At 35.2% G+C, this 20,948-nt stretch overlaps 1 protein-coding gene across 1 annotated transcript in view; it reads left to right on the top strand.

Annotated features, from left to right (window-relative positions):
* The window catches only part of ATM (ATM serine/threonine kinase), a 65,125-nt gene that overhangs the window by 31,631 nt on the left and 12,546 nt on the right, over nt 1-20,948 (top strand). Inside the window, exons 31-54 of the mRNA XM_081327252.1 lie at nt 312-476; nt 790-922; nt 3,002-3,091; nt 4,330-4,501; nt 4,610-4,751; nt 5,741-5,917; nt 6,575-6,749; nt 8,075-8,162; nt 8,469-8,618; nt 9,536-9,644; nt 10,743-10,831; nt 10,915-11,017; nt 11,454-11,602; nt 12,091-12,195; nt 12,700-12,819; nt 14,054-14,288; nt 15,290-15,457; nt 15,674-15,793; nt 15,926-16,143; nt 16,645-16,852; nt 18,589-18,693; nt 19,838-19,996; nt 20,222-20,360; nt 20,786-20,868. Coding sequence (XP_081183378.1) covers nt 312-476; nt 790-922; nt 3,002-3,091; nt 4,330-4,501; nt 4,610-4,751; nt 5,741-5,917; nt 6,575-6,749; nt 8,075-8,162; nt 8,469-8,618; nt 9,536-9,644; nt 10,743-10,831; nt 10,915-11,017; nt 11,454-11,602; nt 12,091-12,195; nt 12,700-12,819; nt 14,054-14,288; nt 15,290-15,457; nt 15,674-15,793; nt 15,926-16,143; nt 16,645-16,852; nt 18,589-18,693; nt 19,838-19,996; nt 20,222-20,360; nt 20,786-20,868 — 3,402 coding nt within the window. The remainder of the gene's footprint in view (nt 1-311; nt 477-789; nt 923-3,001; nt 3,092-4,329; nt 4,502-4,609; nt 4,752-5,740; nt 5,918-6,574; nt 6,750-8,074; nt 8,163-8,468; nt 8,619-9,535; nt 9,645-10,742; nt 10,832-10,914; nt 11,018-11,453; nt 11,603-12,090; nt 12,196-12,699; nt 12,820-14,053; nt 14,289-15,289; nt 15,458-15,673; nt 15,794-15,925; nt 16,144-16,644; nt 16,853-18,588; nt 18,694-19,837; nt 19,997-20,221; nt 20,361-20,785; nt 20,869-20,948) is intronic.

Raw genomic sequence — 20,948 nt, forward strand, 5'->3', positions numbered from 1 at the left:
TTTATTCAGAAATAAGTCTGAATAAAATAACTCTTTAATAATATTTATTCCAGAAAACTATTCAGAATTGAAACCTAAAAGATTCAAGAACATTCTTGCTTAGCTTTCTGAGTGATGAGAGAAACAGAGAGAAAAATCTGCCTGTGCACTTATCTATTATTTCCATAAAGTTAGTTTTGGTAGAAGTAAAATATGGACTGCTAATATAGCAATCATGTGGTTGAATTGTGTGTTAATTCTGTTTAAAAAATGAAAACATGGTGGTTGCTACAATTAGTATAATTGTTGTTGTTCTGCTATTTTATTTTTAGGTCTTGGGCTTATTAAAGTATCTAGTGATAGATAATCAGAACAATGAATATTTGTACCAAGCAATCAAATTAATAGATCCATTTCCTGATCATCCTCATTTTAAAGAACTACGGGCCACTCAACAAAAGATTAAATACAGCACTGGAAAATTTTCTCTTTTGGAGGTAATATCTTCAGGTTTTAGAAAATGGAATCCAAGGCAATGTTTCATATTGCTAATGGATTCTCTTCATCCTATTTGAACTAATATTTTTATTTGATTATTTATGTCAAAGCTCTTACATTATTGATTATTATTATTATTATTATTATTAATTAAATTTATATGCCGCCCTTCTCCCTAAGGATTACAATTGCATTATATATTAAAAATTAGATTTGTACCTCAGATTTTAAGGATGTGTAATGCTTTGCAATAGTTCTTTATAAAAGATTAAATTATGAATTATATCTTCATTGTCAAATTTATGTTTGCAGGAAATTAACCATTTCTTATCAATAAATATCTCTGATTCACTGTTTTTAACAAGACTTGAAGGTTTAAATGATCTGCACAAACAATTAGAAGATCATAAAGAACAAATAATGGAATTTATGAAAAAAAATCAGGGTATGGATTTTCTAATTCTGATATATCTTTATGTTTTGGTCCTTTCATTCTTTTGTTTTCAAAGATCTAAGAAGTAAGTTAAACATGTATACTGTTTCTTATGTAAGCTTTACATATTCCTAACTGATTATTAGCATAATACTAGAAAATAATATCAGTATTTCCTAATGAGTTTGTGGAAAAGAATGATCTATCTATCAGTATCTTGTCGGCTTGCCTGCCTATCCTTCCTTCCTTCCTTCCTTCCTTCCTTCCTTCCTTCCTTCCTTCCTTCCTTCCTTCCTTCCTACCTACCTACCTACCTACCTACCTACCTACCTACCTACCTATCTATCTATCTATCTATCTATCTATCTATCTATCTATCTATCTATCTATCTATCTATCTATCTATCTATCTTTGTTTAGTCTATGAATGTGTTTCTTTAATCTTTAATTCTTTAATCTTATAAAACAAGTCTGCTTATGTGATACTGGTAATCTTCAACTTAATTGGTCACTTAATGACTACTATTATTAAGCTAGTACCTTCTTTTTCTTGGGCCTTTGTGAGTCTGTTAATTTTGTTAATTTTGCTTTATTCCAATACATAGCTGCTGATATTATTACATTTTATGGATATTTTAGTCTAGACCTAGAGGTTCTTCATTTACTATTTATATTTTGCAATTGATTGTAAAATGTTAATAGTATTACTGCTCTTGTTTGGACTGAAATTAGTTACAGATGTATGATAAATAAATTTATTGCTACTATTACTAGAACTACTGTTATATTGTTTCTATTAGAGTACCGGGGGGGGGGGGGGAATAATTTCAGCACATTTCTCTTGCCTTTTTTTCTTGAAATATATTCATTAAGTTATAGACTAATATCAAGGATGGTTTGGGACTTTATTATATACTTAGTAGTAATATTCAGATTACAATAACTTCAAAAATAAACATTTTTAACTTTGACTGAATACTAGCCCTGGCTATTGAGTCTCCTTTGTTTGGTTTTTTTTGCCAGTCTGTATATTATGGACACCTGGATAATAAAACTCCAGCTTGTTCTTTAAATAAGCTGGTGTTAAAACTCAGAAACAAATCATAACTTTTGATTTGTTAGGGAAAATATGACAGTCAGTCAGTCTGCTTATTTTTTTAATTTTATAAACTTTATTTATGTAAAAATATACAGGTAGCTGTCACTTAGGGATCACCATTGGGACCGACAACTCCGTTGCTAGGTACTATTGTTAAACAGAAAATCTTGTGACTATAACTTACCTATAATGAGGGCTACCTGTAAAACCTACCTAAAACATCTGCCAATCCATTACAAAATTAGAAGGTAGCGTTAACGTAGATCAGGGGTTTTCAAACTTGGCCCTTTTATGACTTGTGGACTTCAACTCCCAGAATTCCTCAGCCAGCATGCCTGGCTAAGGAATTCTGGGGTTTGAAGTCCACAAGTCATAAAAGGGCCAAGTTTGAAGACCCCTGAAATAGATAAAGTGTGCAATGTTATAGGCACTTTCCAGGAACTGAAACTTAATGAAATCAAGAATCAACTTCTGAGTGGTTTGCTCTGAAGCTAATATGAACTAGAGAAAGGGAGAAAATTATTTGCTTTGCCTTTTAATAGAAACTGATCTAATTTGTACTTCTAGCCAATGAAAGTGAATGTAGATTACTGGGGGAGGCGGGGGGGGGGGCTTCTCCAAATGTTTCATCCATCTTTCATCATACATGAATGCTGACAAATGCTTTTTATAGAACGTTATTGAAGCAAAATGGAATATATGTGCCTTTTTAAGATAAAATTAATCATGTCTAGTAAAGACTATGTTTTCAAAAGGAATAAGAAATGGATTGTTACCTGCTTTCTAAAGGTTGTTGAAGAAAATGCCGAGATCAACATCCTCTGAGGACATTTTATAACAAGGTTGCCAATAAATGTGCTGTCTTTTTTCATTTGCTTCTGTGCTGTTTGGAAAACAGTATCAGAGAAGACAAAGCTTTTGTAAGTGCTAATATATAATTGACACCCACGATATTACAGATGCTTCTAATATACATTTCTTTTAAATGTTAGAAAATCCAAGGGACTGTATTATAGTAAAGCTGATGGCATATCTGTTACAACTTTCAAAAACAGCTGTACATTCTACTGATACTATCTTGGGTAAGTCATCACTTGTTTAAATGGGTGAAGATTTTTAATAGCTTGCTTCATGTAATTTCATTGTTTCTTATAGCCTTGCATAATTAAAGAAACATGTGAAAAAAGTAATTGCAAAGCAATACGTGCTTGAGTAAATACTGTTTTTAGTTGTATTAATATTGTATTTTTTCAAAGTTACTTGATTTGTGGAGGTATTAAACTTTGGGAATTAATTGTCTCCCTAAATTGGGAAATATGGTTTTATATGCAGAAAAAGTAAGCTGCAAAAGCTTGGAGGAGTATATCTGGTTTAAAGCTTGGAGGGTTGTATGGTTTACATCTTCGATTCTGCGTACTGTAATTTCCCTGCCTATTGCATTTTCTCCAGTGGATATCAACTGTCACTGGTCTGTACAGTTCAATTTGAAAGTAATGTAAAACTTGCTTCAATTTAGTTACTGAAAAAGTAAGAGATGGCACTGAAAGGAAAGCGAGTAGTTACGTTTGTGTACAATCACATAATGTTGGCCATAAATATCCATTTCTATAGCTGTCAAAAGCACTGCATCCATATAAGTTTGCCTACCGTAGAATGCTGAGTAATATTTCCAAAAAGAAGGATATTAAATGACTGTACTGGATCAGGATTCCAAGTGATCCACATTTACCAACCGCAGTTGGGACCAGCAACATGCTTCCTAGTGGTTACTAAGTGAAATCACAGCTGTGCTTATGAACTTTGCTTTACAGACCTGCGACGGTTATAAATATGAGGATTGTTCATAAAGTTACATTTTCATGATAGTCGTAACTGTGAACAGTTGCTAAATGAGAACTATCTGTGTAGAACATATATTCCAATGCATATAGAGGGCAGTATTCAACTTCCTAACTAGGAAACAGTTGTCAAAAAAATATATACTAAATTCTGAAAATTATCTTCTAGTTCTCTTTTTTTCTTGTTCTATATTCAATTAGTTGAAGTTCATCCAATACCTGCTGAGAATATAGCTTCTGCCAAATCCCCAGATTTTCTGTTATTATGTTTCTTAATTCATTGAACAGGAAGCTAACCAATAAAGTATATATAAAAAGAAAATGCACTTCTATTTATATATGATACATGCGTACATTGTAAGCACTATGCAGCTTCTTCCCTCAGATTCTGCCAAAAGTTTTCCTCCTTGCTTATTGATTTCTTTTTGGTTTCAAGTAATATGCAAAACCCACCTTAATAATGTTAATGTTTATATTTGCAGAGGCCGTTGCAAGTTGTTTGGGAGAAATTGGTCCTATAAATTTTTCTACCATAGCATTGCAGCACAGTAAAAATGGATCTAGTTCCAATACATGTGATCTGTTTGAAGACAGAGAACTTCAGTGGGTCTTTGTAATCTTAACTCTCATAAATAATTATTTAATAGATCAATGGTAAGTGTATAGTGAATATTCAACACAATATGAATGTATTGTTGGTTTGGGGATATTTTTGTATGTGGGTAGTATTTAATTGTGAAAAAAGGCTTTTGCTACTTTCAGTATTGAAGTTCGATCAGCTGCTGCTGCCAGTTTGAAAAACATTTTAGCTACCAAAACAGGACATACATTTTGTGAAATGTACAAAACCAAGACAGATACAATGCTGATATACTTGAATCCTTTCAGAACATCCAAGAAAAAGGTATTGTATTTTACACCATACAAAATTAAATGAAGAATTGTACATTTTCTTCCTTGGTTAGAGAGAACAACATAGATTAGGGGGCTAATTTTACCCATTCAACGCAGGTCTCTAAATATCCAGCTGTGTGCAGCATTTCTTCAGTTGGCTCCAATCCTTCCCGTGTTTTAGTTAATCTAGGGTAGGAAGATAAAATCAGCTCCTCCTCTGAAACTTGAAAACTGTCTGCTCCTATACAAACTTTAGGGCACAGTAGTCATTCTGTCCCCCAGTAAGAATAAGCTGTGCCTCTTTCAGCAAACCAGATGACCAGTTGTATCCAACATCCAGAATAGGATTCACTGTGTTTTTCTCAAGGCCCAGTGTTTAAAAGGTAGATTCTTGACTCCAGGCTATTCTTGCCATCTTGTTGTTCCTTTTTCAGCTCTCTTCCAAGCAGTAATAAGGGAAAGAAAGTTAAGCAGCTGCTTGTCGCCTTGTGATCTTTGTGGCAATCATACAAGTTGGATGTAGATGGAGAGGAGAAATGTATGGGCAATAAATGAAGAGTATTTTAGAATCATAGGATTGAAAAGAGGCCCTCAAATCCAACTTCAGAGTAGTAATCCAAATTAAAGCATTCTTTACACTTGATTGTCCAACTTCTATTTATGCACATTTCAGTTTTGAAATCTGAGGAGAAAAAATATGGACACTAGTAAAAAGTATTTTCTGTGCAGGGCAAGCTATTTATAAAATGGCTACCAAGGAAGAAAGTTGTAATCTCAAGTTGCAATTGTTGCTCTTACAGAGCAAATAGAACACCTATTTCAGAAAAGGAAACTTGCTCAGATGCAAGCACACAGAGTAGAGAATGTTTTATGCAATGTTTTGTGTTCTCATAGTGGTAGTGTGTGTGATATTGTGACAATGGGAGAGGTAAGTAATTAAAGGGGCATTGACTAAATTTATTTTTCTCACTTTTGTTTCTAAACAATAATGATATTTAGCTCTTGGAGGTGCCTGGAAAGGTAAGAGAGACTCCTCCAGAAGATCTTGATCGTACAACCTTGTGGATTCCTCACAGTGAAAGTCATGAAATTTGGATTAAGACCTTGACTTGTGCATTATTGGATAGTGGAATGATAACAAGTGAAATCCTCCTGTTGCTGAAGCCTTTGTGTCAGGTAAATTAGATTGACAGGACTGCATGCTATAGTAAAGGTTTCATTTGTATTATTTTTAAGAGTGGTCTTAATAGGGGTAGGATAAAAACACTTGAATTAAAGAAATTAAAACAGTTCTTTCTATACTGCTTTTTCAGTGACCAGTTGTCAGCCTTGCAGAGTAAACCAAATAGGAATCACAACCAAATGAGCTAATTCTAATTTATTGTAAGGTTACATTTTGACAGAAACTTGCAAGTCTGAAAGTACAATTCCCCCCCCATCTTTCTTACAGCCCATGAAACTAGGGAGGATGTCTTCTGTACCTCTTGCCCTGCCCTCTATTCAGTTGCAGGCTACTCTGTCTCTTAAGTGGTCATTCTCTTTGCTGCGTCTCTCTGACCAAACTCCCAAGTCCTTTCCCACATACCATTACACCAATATTTCATTTTATTTTCATAAAGAAATATGCATTTCTTAGATCAGATATGTCAAACTCGCAACGTCACGTGACGTCGCACAACGTATCGGGACGGTTTTGCCATTGCTGGTAATGGGGTGGGCGTGGCTTCTGGATGACACGTCCGGCCCGTGGGCCGGCAGTTTGACACCCCTCTCTTAGATAATCTGATGAGAAAACAAGTGGATTTTCAAAACCTTCTTTTGCATTTGTTTTAGGTTCATGCTGATTTCTGTCAAACTGTCCTTCCATATTTAATTCATGATATCCTACTGCATGACTCAAATGAATCTGGACACAGTCTTCTGTCTGCACAAATTCAAACCTTTTTCATGACCTGTTGCAAATATTCGTCACCCAGTAAATCATCCACGCCTACAAATTTAGATTCAGGTATGAGACTGAAGCTTCTCTTGTGCTAGAATCTGACATAAACTATTGAAATATTTTGTTTTTGTGGTGCAGCTGTGGCTGTGTCAGCTACAAAATAGCTCCTGCCAACCTAGCAGTTCAAAAACAGGCACATGCAAGTAGATAAATAAGTATCACTTCAGTGGGAAAGTAACAGCATTTTGTGCCCCCTTGGCATATTGTCATGCACATGACCACAGAAGTATCTTAGGACAACGCTGGCTCTCTTGGCTAGGAAACATATGAGCACCACTCCCTAGAGTCAGACATTACTGGGCAGAGGAAACTTTACTTTTAAACAACATAAAAGTGCCAGGCACACGTACTGTAATTCTGGCAGGAGTTTATACCAGAGCGTAGGAATTGTTAACATATTCATATACATTGATAATGATCTATTTATTGGTAATTTTAATGTCTATTCTCCCATGAATACTTGAAGTTTAGAAAGAGTTCTCTCTTTAGAATTTACTCCAAATTGGGCTGCCCTTGAAGACTATCTGGAAGCTACAACATTTCCAGTATTCAGCATTCCTAGGTTCATCCAAATTACCCTCAGTCCTAGAGGAGATCAACCCTGACTGATCTTTAGAAGGCCAGATCCTGAAGTTGAAACTCAAATACTTTGGCCACTCACTAGAGAAGAGCCTAATGCTGGGAAAGGTTGAGGGCAAGAGAAGAAGGGGACGACAGAGAATGAGGTGGCTGGATGGAGTCACTGAAGCAGTAGGCATGAGCCTAAATGGACTCCAGAAGATGGTAGAGGACAGGGAGGCCTGGAGGAACATTGTCCATGAGGTCACGATGGGTCGGACACGACTTCGCAACTAACAACAACAAACAGGCCTAGGAAGCATGCAACAGAACACCCCTATGCCCATGGAACACTTCCCTTGAGATCTGGCAGGTCCCTATCCTTTTAATGTTCCAAAAACACTTAAGATCTGATTTTTCCCTCCAAGCACTGGCATAGGCCTAGGGAAGAGTGTGTTGTTTGCTGCATCACAAAGTTTAGCTGTGGTGTCAGGTATTTCTTTTTGGGGTTTACTGCTTTTGTCTTATTGATTATATCTCTCTATCCAGAGAGTTAGCTTTAAGATGGGCTGCCATATAACTTTTTAAAATAAATGGATTCATTTAATAAATTGAATGAAAGAAATTCAAAAGCACTTTGAAATTTAAAAGTAGCATTCCTTAGGAACATTTTTCAGGTTCTGCATGTTATAATGTAGGAGTTATTTTTCAATTTATGTAAGGCTATTGTTCATTAATGAATTGAATTACTGTGAAGATATTCTTTAATATAGAGTCAGAAACTCTAGCTCATGGACATTTGGATAAAATATCTCGGAGAACAATGCTTGCTGTGGTTGACTACTTAAGACGGCAAAAAAAGTAGGTTGAATTGTTTTGTTGCCTATATTTTAATTCTATTATTCTTTTATTCAGAAAGATAAGACCTATTATTTGATAGAAATAGAAGTATACAGTAATAATTGAATCTGCCAATTAAAAATTATTCTATTTGAATTTCTTCTATAGATTACATTAATCAATTTCTTTTTATTCTGGCATTATTTTAATTTAAAGCAATAAGTATGGCAACATCATGATGAAAACAATGTAACTAACATATGTGACTCCTTCATTTGGAAACAGTTGTAAAATGAGACTATTGTGTTTGTCTGATATTTTATCCAGGAATCCTTCCAGTACCATCTTTGATAACAGCTTCTGGCTGGAATTAAGCTATCTGCAAGTTGCCATGGTTGCCCAGTCTTGCTCAGCTCACTTCACAGCTTTGCTCTATGCAGAAATCTATGCAGACAGGATAGGCAGACAACAGGAAAGGTAGTGTTAATTGCAGTCTATTCACATTTATGCTAAATCTGTGATACAACTTATACAAAAGTGCATGGCTTACAGACATCTCTCCTTGAAAAGAATAAACCAGCCCTGTTTTTTGTAGTTAAAGTGATGTGCAGTGCTTCAGTTTTGAAGAGCGAAAACTGCTTTGGAGTACTTGTTGACAGTTCTTTAACCAAATGGAGCTTTTCTTGGGATCATACTGAAGCCGATTAGGGCAATCATGTAATCCTGGGAAAACCCAGAGTTGCTTGATGAAACTGAATAGATCAGGCATGTCAAACTGCCGGCCCACGGACCGGATGCATCATGCTGAAACTGCGCCCATCCCATTGCCGGCAATGGGGAAAAAGTCGTGATATGTCGCACAACGTTGCAAGTTTGACGTGGCTGGAATAGATATTCTAAGTGTCATGCATACTCCAAAGCTTCTTTATTTCTTTCTTTGAATCCAAAGGGTTGCAACTGCCTAATTTCTGGTGCTATTGGTTTGAATCATTGACAGTTTCAGCCTATGGAAAATACTATAAAGAAGCAAGTATGGCAAATAGTTTAATATGATCAGGAAAACCATGAATTTCATCTGAACCACGATTCCTCATCTGGTCCTCTTATAATGTCAGAATCATTAATTAGTTAAAAGGAGCTTTTGTTTTAGTTTGTAGATTTCACAACAATATTTTTATTTCACTGATATTTCACAGTTAAAAGAGATATATTATTGCTTTATTTGTTGTAATTCTAACAAGTATAAAATATATTAAATACAGCAGTTCATTTGCAGACCTCACCTAATACATTAAGTAAATGGACATAATTATTAGTTATGATTTGTATTTTCTGAATGCCCAGACGCAGTATCAATTCCACTTGGACATCAGTTTTTAATTCCTTTTCTGCAGGTCTGCTTCTAAAGCAACTAAAAAACTAACATTTGAAGAAGGAAGTCAGAATTCAACATTTACTTGTTTAAGTGAGAAGAGTAAAGAAGAAACTGGGATAAGTTTGCAGGTATAGAATTTATTGGAGTGTACTTAAAAGTGGTCATTGGGATTACTTAGAAAGGTTATGTTTTAATGTGGTTTAATAAAAATAATGCATCTAATTAGAAATACTACATTGCAATGGCACTTAGAGACAAATAATTGTCATCTTTTAATGGGGGCAAGATCACTTCCATAAATTAGCAACCTTCCCCAGATATATTAGAGTTAATTCCAATTAATTCCAAGCTATTACTGTCTCATGTGTTCCAAAATCTAATCCAGTTTAACAACAAACTACTTAGAAGTGAGGTAAGGTGTTACTCCCAATTATGCTTATTTGAGGCATAATTTGTAGGTTCTGCTAATATTTATTTCAAATTGTGGGATCCAAATAGATATTTTAGTACATATAAGAGAAATATTATACAGTGTTTCTTTGAACAGCAAACTCTTTGCAATAGCACAAACAACTTTTCAGACTCTTATCTGTTTAACAAGTAATTCACTAGATGATAGGATAGTTACTATTCAAGAAAAAAGTCCAAGAATACGAAGCGTTCTTTTACTAGTCTTTTGTACATGAAATAATGAAGTTATTAGAGGCTTGTCCATGTGCTAATAGTTTATAAAACAGTCAACTGCCAGTATTGTTTGTACTTGCTATGTTGAGTTGATTACTACAATGTTTTTAAATACAGGTCTTAAAGTAGAGGTAGTCCTCGACTTACAGCAATTAGGTTACCACGGCACTGAAAAATACAACTTATGACCATTTTTCACAGTCACGACTTTTGCAGCATCTCCGTGATCCAAATTCAGATGCTTGGCAACTGGTTCATATTTATGACCATTGCTGTGTCCCAAGGTCATGTGATCACCTTTTGCGACCTTCTGTAAGCAAAGTCAGTGGGGAAGCCAGATTCACTTAGCAACCAGGTTACTAATTTATCAACTGCAGTGATTCACTTAACAACTGTGGGAAGAAAGGTAGTAAAATGAGGCAAATCTCACTTAAAAATATCTCATTTAACCACAGAAATGTTGAGCTCAATTGTACTCATAAGTCAAGGACTTAAGTCTGTATTCAAGACTTATTTTTCAGATAGCTTCTTTTTCCCCTTAGGAGCTTCTTATGGATATATACAGAAGCATAGGAGAACCAGATAGTCTCTATGGCTGTGGTGGAGGAAAAATGCTGCAGCCATTGCCCAGGTATTAATTATATTAGAAAATTAACTTTATTGTTTAAAAAAACCTAGGAACTAAGGTTAATGTTAGTAATGTTTTTTTACCAGGATAAGAACATATGAACACGAAGGGACATGGGGGAAAGCTCTGGTAACTTATGACCTTGAAATCAGCCTTCCACCATCAATTCGACAGACAGGATTGGTAGAGGTAATTATAAATACAAAGTTGTTGCTAAGTACTGCTAATGGTGTGTACTTCTGTATTTTGTTTTATAAAATATGTTACAGTTTTAGCTTAGCCTTTTATGCTGCCTCGACTCATTTTATTCTGAGATGGATGCCTTTACTGAATTGTTTAAATAAATAAATAAATGTACATACGAAGGAAGCAAGTTAGCACTTTATTAATAATCCAATTCCATTAACCTAAAATAGTTGTTGTAAATTCTATGACCTATTTCATTTAAAAAGAAATCATTTAAGAAATAATTAAGTACATTGATCTTATAAATCTTAATATAATTAATGGTAAAAATAAAATATTTGCAACTAGTAAATATGTGTTGTTTCTAATATAGATTGGAAATGTTTTCATAAATCAGACTTCACATATTATATTAACATTAAGTTTCATTGATTAATAGGCTTTGCAGAATTATGGGCTATGTAATACACTCTCCATCTACTTAAAAGGATTGGAACAGCAGAATGAAGAAAGCTCCATAGAATTACAGGAGATTCGTTACCAGGCAGCTTGGAGGAATATGCAGTGGGATCAGATCTCCTCAGTCAAGTAATGCAAGTTATCCTGAATTTGTTTGTAATTTTGTGTGTGTGTATTAAAATTACAATACATGAGAAACAGAGTCGATGGTTTTTGTCCATGATTGTCAGTTAGTGATCAACAATTGTTTATTTTTCAAGGCACCAAGCATTATGCAAAGAATTTCTTAAATTTGTGAAAAGAGTGGGAAGAAACAGCTGTAATTCTGAACCATCATGACTATAACAGAGAGTAACACCCATACTGGCATTCAGCTGTTTCACTTGATTTATCTTTGCTTGCAATAAAGTTTCTTATCTAGTCAAACTGTATCTGGGAAATGTCTGGAGGTCTAACCTAAGAACTATGCTTAGCTGTGTAAATTCTATGATTTAAAGCTTGGTTCTGATACGGGAAGCCTTATAAAATATGTTAACAACTATAGGAGTTTTTAGGCCTTATAAAGATGATTGTTGTAAAATTTAAGTCAAAAACTATACTGTTGCTTTTACTTTAAGAGATGAAATGGAGCAAAGAGGCTACCATGAATCACTGTATGATGCTCTACAGTGTCTACGGGATAGAGATTTCTCTACTTTTTATGGAAGACTGAAATGTGCCAGGTAAGAAACCAGCTTTAAAACTGTCATGTATATGTTGTTAACAAATAAAGTATTGGCGAATGTCACATTTTCTTATGTGTTGCAGTTTAAATTAGCAAACAGATATGCATCATCAGCAGAATGTTCTTTCGGAAAACTTTTGCAGCAATTTTTAAAAGTTAAACCTTTTGCTTACAGTGTGAATCAGAAAGCAATGGAAATCTTGACAGATAATACATTTGGAAAATCAGCAGTAAGGCATAAATCTTTATGAAGGTGTAAACTGACTTTAAAAAAGGTTTTCCAGACTAGACAAAAGTATTAGCCATTCTTCTGTATGCCAAATCAACATCAGCTTATAGTTTGCATGTGTTTTATTCAATAACATGCAGTTTGATATCTGTGTTCTTTTCAAAGTTTTTTTTGTAGCTAAATGAAATATTCTTCATAATTTCTGCTTAATGGCTTTTGAGTTGGTTTGCCTATAAACAGTGTATTATAATTATTTCTTCCTTTTATTTGTAGAATCAAAGAAGTAGAAGAGCTATTGAAAGGCAGCCTTGAGTCTGTATATTCATTACTGCCTACGCTGTGCAGGCTTCAGACAATTGGAGAGCTGGAATATGTAGGACAACTTTTCTCTGGGTATTTTACTATTTCTTTATACATTATATTAGTCCTCTGAAAATTTTCAGTGCTTCGACTGTGTAAAATCAAAGTCTCTTAAATGTGTGATGCTTCGTTGTAAGCCTAAATAAAAATTTTAAAATATAAATAGTATAGCAATAGCTTTTAGATTTATATAATGCTTCACAATGCTTTATAGTTCTCTCTAAGCGGTTTACAGAATCAGCATATTGCCCCCAACAATCTGGGTCCTCATTTTACTGACCTCCGAAGGATGAAAGACTGACTCAACCTTGAGCCAGTGAGAATCGAACTGCTGAATTAAATTAAACTAAATTCTAACCACTGTGCCACCATAACTCTTTATATTATACTGTTTTCTGAGTAATTTAATGATCTCATTAAGTAGCATTTTTTGCCATTGGGCTGGACTGAAACACAGTCATGCTTAAAGTGAAATATTTAGCTCTTTATTAGAGTAACATAGATGAGATAAGCGGTGTAGAAATGTGATAAACAAAACCTAGTTGTTGTTGTTTTTTAAAAAATGTACCATACAGTACAGGTTAGTAAAGCTTTGGAGGCTTATTCTTCATTGATTTGCCTTCAAACGCCTAAGGACTTGGCTCAGATCTTAAGACTTTAATAATTAAAACATTTCTTTATTCCAGCTTGGTTCTTATGTACACTTTCAAACAAAAGTATGCCTAAACCAGATTTCTGAGCAAAATATGAGTATGAATGTGAAAGGTATAATTAGTTTCCTACATTATACTTCTATATTAGATCTATAAATAAATAAAGTCCCCAAATGATAAACATATGGAGGATCTTGTATATTATTGTTCTCAATGACTGGCTAAATGTAAGCATTATGATCAGAAAACCTATATTTTATTTGGAATATTGCTATGGCAATATAGCAACACTTTCCAAGCATCAACAGGCTCTCTTTGCTTTCATCAGCATAAAAGCATCATTACAACCACTACTCCTTTTAGGAGTATGTGCAATACTGTGACACATGTAGGAAGGGAGTGGTGTTTGCACCCTTCTTCCCTCACTGACACTGCATTCTCCAAAAAACTCCCCCAAAATTAATTCATTTAATCCTGGTAGTTTTTCATGTAGATATTTTAATTTCTCAGCTGCACTTTAGAGCTTGAGCCTAGGTTTTAAACTAAGGACTATTTGTGGCTAACACTTTATTAATGTTTAGTCAAAGCTTCTTAGTTTTATTCTTTGCTTTCAGGTCAGAAACTAATAACCAATTGCATAATTTGCATCTGAAGTGGCAGAAGCAGTCGCAACTTCTTCAGGATAGTGACTTTGCTTTCCAAGAGCCTATTATGGCTTTACGTACAGTAATTCTCAAGATTCTTCTGGAGAAGGAAAATGAGAATGACCAAAGGGAATGCATTGAAAACATCCTCACTGAACATCTTGTGGAACTATCCAGACTGGCTCGAATGGCGAATAATTCACAAGTAAGAATCAACCGTAAACTATTTACTGAAATAGAGGCTTATACTTTTATTAACATGCAAATATTGGATGAATAAAGGATTTTATGTTTAGGCGATTATTCTTCATAGAAACTGAGCTTGTCAGCTGGAAAATTAACACCCTGGGTTCAAGTCTTGAGCGCTGCGCAACAGAGTGAAGTCCCATTACTTGCCCAGCTCCTGGCCACCTAGTGGTTTGAAAGCATTCAAATGCAAGTACATAAATAGGTACCACTTCAGTAACAACGTTCCGTGCGCCTTAGCATATAGTCATGCTAGGCACATGACCTCGGAAATGTCTTCGGACAATGTTGGCTCCCTCGACTAAGAAATGAATATAAGCACTGCCCCCTAGAGTCAGAACAACTGGGCGGGAAATCTTTACAGTCACTAGCATACTTTCAGAATGTTTCATTCCACAAAAAGTCATCATAAATGTATCTTTATGCCAAAAAAGAGGTATTTATTGTAAATGAAATACTTTGTTCTAGTAACCATAAGATTCTATTTTGGTGTTTGTTCATAAGTAATGTCAGTAAATATCCTTGTATCATGAAGTGAATATCTCCCTTCTTCCCTTCCTTCCTTCCTTCCTTCCTTCCTTCCTTCCTTCCTTCCTTCCTTCCTTCCTTCCTTCCTTCCTTCCTTCCTTCCTTCCTTCCTTCCTTCCTTCCTTCTCTGTCTATCTGTCTCTGTCTACCTACCTACCTACCATCAAAATGTTATCACCAGCTACCATTTTCCTTTTTGTGCATGAAGGAATTATAGGCCTTGAAGCATGTACTTGTCTTCACTCAAAGCTTGGCACTGTTCATAGAGTTGTTAATTTTCTATTCTGTATTAAACCATAAAAATAGTTGCCAAATTTAACTTTTTTATTAGAAAAAAAAACATTGTATAGGCAAAGGGCCTTAAATTCTGTTGTGCCATGATTCTCTAAAATTGGAAGAAAACCACAAAGAGTTCTTTGTGTTTATTTTCAGCTTCCAGAAAGAGCAATATATGAAGTTAAACAGTACAGCCCAGCTAGGCACGGAATATCAGAATGGAAATTGGAAGAAGCTCAGGTGTTCTGGGTTAAAAAGGAAGAAAGCTTAGCCCTGAGTATTCTAAAAGACATGATCAAAAAATTGGATGAAAATTGGTTTGAGGTAGTATGGTTTATTTGATTGATGAGTTTGGTAGTAACAAAATTGCTTTAAATTCATGCTTTGTTTTGTTTTGAAAAATATGTGGTTCTATTAAATTAAGAAGAGCAAAGTATTTGAAGAAAAAATATCAAGGTGAAAAATAAAGGAGATGCTGGGGGAAAAAGAGTTGCTTAATATTGTAGTAAAATATCCGCTCTGCATTATTCTTATTCCAAGGTTGAGAAAGACCCACATCTGAAATTAATTTACACAGAATGCCTGAGATTATGTGGAAGTTGGTTAGCAGAGACCTTTTTAGAAAATCCTACCATCATTATGCAGAACTACTTGGAAAAGGTAAAGGATTTGGACAGAATCCTATAACCTATGCTAAATATTTGAAAATTAAATTTGGTCTACATTGTTCTATTTGTTTAATTGTTACTTTCTTTAATGGCCATATTTATCCTGTTCCTAACATCGCTCCAGGCAGTTAAAATTGCTGGGGATCACAGTGATGACAGCAGTGATGAGCTGAAGAGAGGAAAGATGAAGGCTTTTCTGTCTTTGGCTCGTTTTTCGGATACTGAGTACCAAAGAATTGAAGATCGTATGAAATCATCAGAGTTTGAAAATAAGCAAGCTTTGCTGAAGAAAGCCAAATATGAAGTTGGCCTTTTAAGGGACCATAAAGTTGGAATTAATAAGTAAGTCTCACAGCTGAAACCAGCCAGTGTTAGTAACTTGATTGAAGTTTCCAATAAGTGATCATGGACACCATAGCATTTTGCAAACACTAAGATGGCATCCATGCCCAGGGTTTAAACAATGTTAATAAAATTGCCACTCTGTGAGATAGCTAAATCTATGTTCTCAAGGTATCGTTAAGACTTTAGCTGTTTAAAATTTTTAAGTACAACTTTTTTGTTCCTATTTTTGGGATATTTTTACATGATACTGTCCATTCCTTTGAAAAGCTGTAAGTATTCAAGCCAATGCTATTGTAATAAAAAGGAAATTGAGATGGCCCTGGTCTTTTTATCTTGGAATTCTTTAATTTCACTGTATTATCCTGATATTCATGGAACAAGTAGTTTAACAATGAGTTTCTTGCAGGATAAATGTATAATTATCCTTTGTATAATTATTGGTATTTAATCAGAGGAGTTTTGGGATGGAGGTTTCATTTCTCATTTTGTACTGCTTAGATACACTGTGAAAGTTCAGAGGGAGCTGGAAATAGATGAATGTGAAATTCGCGCTCTGGGAGAAGATCGCAAGCGTTTCTTATGCAAAGCAGTTGAGAACTACATTATGTGTTTATTGAGTGGAGAGGAGCATGACATGTGGATCTTCCGCCTCTGTTCTCTCTGGCTTGAGAACGCTGGACTTTCTGAAGTCAATGACATGATTCAGGTTGGTCTTGCTGAAGTCTTATTTTTCTATTTCATGTTGGGGTTGCTTCATATTGAGAACCAATTTGGTACAGTCGCTAGAAAGCAGGACACGGAGTGCTTGGCCTGCCTTAAGCAGGAAGCCTCTTGGTTGACCTTGGGCCAGTCACTCGCTCTCAGCCCTAGGAAGGAGACAATGGCAAACTGCATCCCAAAAGAGTCACTTCAGTGAGATGGCTGATATAGAATTAGATATTAGATGGTAGATAGATAGATAGATAGATAGATAGATAGATAGATAGATGGATGGATGGATGGATGGATGGATGGATGGATGGATGGACGGACGGACGGACGGACGGACGGACGGACGGGCGGGCGGGCGGGCGGGCAGGCAGGCAGGCAGGCAGGCAGGCAGGCTCACTCAAAAACTGCTGAAATTTGTCCAGAAATCAATGTTGACTTGAAGTTGTGTGCACCCACAAACACATATTTGAGGCTAAATCTAGGGCCAGCTGCTTTTATATTGTGAATCTTTGATTTGGATCTAAGCTTTTATCATGTAAATCCAGCTTTTGTAAAAGACCTGTGCATGTTGATTTGGATTTTACACGTTTTGTGCATATTTATGCTACATGTACAGTTTTTCAAAATCAGAATTTTGTATTGCATTATTTTATTGTTGTTTGTTTCACTGGATAAACTATAGTTGATTAGTTTGAAGGATACTATCTTGTTTTTCTCCTACATAGAGAAATGATTAGAGGTAAAGCATTGCATTTGACACACTCGTCATTTCTTCTCTCTCACTCTCATTATGTCTGCCTCACCTCATTAGCTTTTGTTCTTGGGATATGTGGCACGGTTATCTGAATTAATTAGCATCAGCTTGCCATCTTAATAGTGTTTTTGACTGTTACTTTTTCAGGCTAGTAAAAGAAAGTATCCAACTTGCATAAACATCTAATTATGTTTCATATTGATTCTTTTTTTATATACCAAGCAAACCTTATCTTTTATAGCTTTATTTGTTTTTTTTTTTACTTTTCAGTCTGGTCTACAAATCTGGTAATCTGGGGTGCCTCTGTGGCAAAGGGGAAAAAAATATCCAGAGGGTGGTATAAAAGAGATATAGTTAGCAACGTAGTATTATATTTGCATGGCTTTCTTAGGAATATATGTAGTCCTTGCTTAATGACCTTAATTACCAATTCCATTGCTAAGCGAAGCAGTACATGAATGTGCCAACTTACGACAGCTGTCCCAATTGGGGTCCTTAAGTAAAACATCACATGACTATTGACTTTGCTTGTCAAAAGGAAAGGCTGAAAATGATGATTATATGACCACAGGATGCTGCAACCCTCATAAATGCTTGAGGGTTGCCAAGGACCTGAATTGCAGTCATGTGACCATAGGACACTGCAATAGTTATAGTGTGAAGACAAGTCATAAAGTAATTGTTTTCAGTACTGTCATAACTTTGAACAGTCACTAAATGTATGGTTGTTAATCAAGGGCTATCATTATATTCGATCCCAAGATCAGATTAATATAATCATTTTCTTTTGTTGAAAAGATAATGATACTTCCATATTTTATTGGTATTAATAGTAATGGATTATAGCCATTCTGTTCTGGCATTCATAAAGCTTATACAAACATCTTACACTGTAAAAAAAGGTCTGCCTGTGTTTAAATACTAAATGCACTTTCCTATTTTGCCTCTATTTTACATGCTCTTCTGCTGCACAACAGAAGGAGGCACAGAAAATCCCAACTTACAAATTCTTGCCACTGATGTACCAGCTGGCTGCTCGAATGGGAACCAGGATGAGTGGTTTTCATGAAATTTTGAATAATGTAATTGACTTTCAATTGTCATGTATCTTCCTCTTTTACAAATATAGAGTTTTTGTTTGAATTTTAAACAGGTATGATAGGAGAATGGTGTATTTTTTTTTTCTTAGAATGCATGTAGACTGTTGAGCTAGTAGAATTCTTTCTACATTGCTTTAGATACTTCGACAATGCTAAAGGATTTCCTTGACTTATAATAGGGTCAGACAACCTTGTCAAGAAGTACTCACTATGACATATGTTACATGTTAAATGTTTTGGGGTGGGGTGCGCCAAAAAAACTAGATAGTCCTCAGTTTATGTCCACAGTTCAGAGTTACGGTGGCACTGACAAAATGGACTTAGGGTAGGTCCTTGAAGTTCTGTCTCTGTCATGGTGTCCCTGTGATCTTGTATCCCAAAGATCTGCTACCCATCATCCCTCCTGCCCTCTGTAGTACACACCTGTTTGTGGCATTCTCCTGCCCTGGTGGCTTCTGCTGGCCCATCTGCAGCCTCCACTGGCCTTCCCCTGATTCTTCTCTATCTGTGGTACCCACACCCATTGTGACAACTGTACTCCCCACACGCCTTGACTAGGACTCCCACCTCTTCCCACTTAATGTCCCATGCACCCTGAGGTTACGATGGCGGCACCCAGGACTGCTGACATTGCTTTTGCTAAGCTATGTGGTCATATCATGTCGCACTTTAAGACTGCATCACTTGGCAATGGCAATGGCAGTCCTGGTCCCCATTGTTGTAATATCCTGCAGACCGCTTGTAAATGGGATTAAAAATTAGCTTTCATTTAATGTAAATAATGTGAAACTTATATTAAATTAATTAACAGTGAATGCTCCAACACTGGAAGTTTTTAAGAAGAGACTGGATAGCCATTTGCCTGAAATGTTATAGGGTTTCCTGCCTGAGCAGGGGGTTGGACTAGATGACCTCCAAGGTCCCTTCCAACTTATTTATTATTATTATTAAACTATAGCAAATATAAATCTTTAGGGAGGAGCCATACATAAGGCTTTCTGGGTCCATATATATACTTTTGAGTTAAAGCACATTGGACATTATTGTTGAAACTTTGATGCTTGTTTAATGTTCAGTTCGTATTTTATTTTAAATAATCAACTTTTAAAATATTTTACTTGAATAGCTTATAGCAAGAATTTCTCTCGACCATCCACATCACACTTTGTTTATAATTTTGGCATTGGCTAATGCCAACAAAGATGAATTCCTGGCCAAGCCAGAAGTGACTAAAACAAGTGGACTAATAAAAAATGTGCCAAAGGAAACATCTCTTCTTGACAAGGTACTTAAATTTAACTGTATTTGCATTATTTCAGGTTGTAAAAAAAAGTTTTGTTAAAGGAATCATAGAACATTATCAGCTTTGAAGATAAGGATAAAAAAAATTATTCTGTAATGTATTCTGTTTCCTCATATCAGATTTATTTTAAGTTTTTGATTAATTTTATTCTTTGCATTTGAATTGTATTTTTAACTTCCTTTTTTTAAAAAAAACCTCATCCTGCAGGATCGAATGAAGGCTGCTAGCAGTATAATTGACATTGTAAAACGCAAAAAACCTGATATGGTGGTAAAGGTTGAAGCCCTTTGTGATGCTTATATTATTTTGGCAAACATGGATGCAACTCCCTGGAAAAACCACAGAAGTAGGTATTTGGGGAATTGGGGATTATTTGGATGCTTGGAATCAATTTATTCCTAGTTCAAACCCTATAGTAAAGGGGACTGTTTTCTGTCAACAATGAATTTTACTTGGAGTATATTATCTAGGAATGCTGTATGTTGTAAATATTTTCCCCAACTTGCTATGCCTAGTAGATCAGATTGATTTGGCAGGGTATAAATCCAATAAATACACAAGTAAACTTAATTAAAATAAATTGTTCAGTAGTTGCTAAGTAGAACCTCTGAAATAACTTTCAATAGTATCAGAAATGTATTCTGAACTTCTTCAAAGACTGTTCCCCAAGCATTGACTTTTCAGTATGACAAGGAGTGCTGGCCTGATAAGTTATATTGACTCAATGAACAGCAAATATTTATTAATGTGAGGCATGTATTGTTTATCCAGGAGCCATAAATATTCCTTCCGATCAACCTATAACTAAGTTAAAGAAACTAGAAGATGTTGCTGTACCTACCATGGAAATTAAGGTAACTCAATTTAAATTAAATTTAAATCTCAGTGTGTTGTGGGTAGCAGAGAAATGAAAACATCCTTTATTGTTCAGTTG

Source organism: Vipera berus, assembly GCF_964194415.1.
Source record: "Vipera berus genome assembly, chromosome: 4".
NCBI classification, from domain to species: Eukaryota; Metazoa; Chordata; class Lepidosauria; order Squamata; family Viperidae; genus Vipera; species Vipera berus.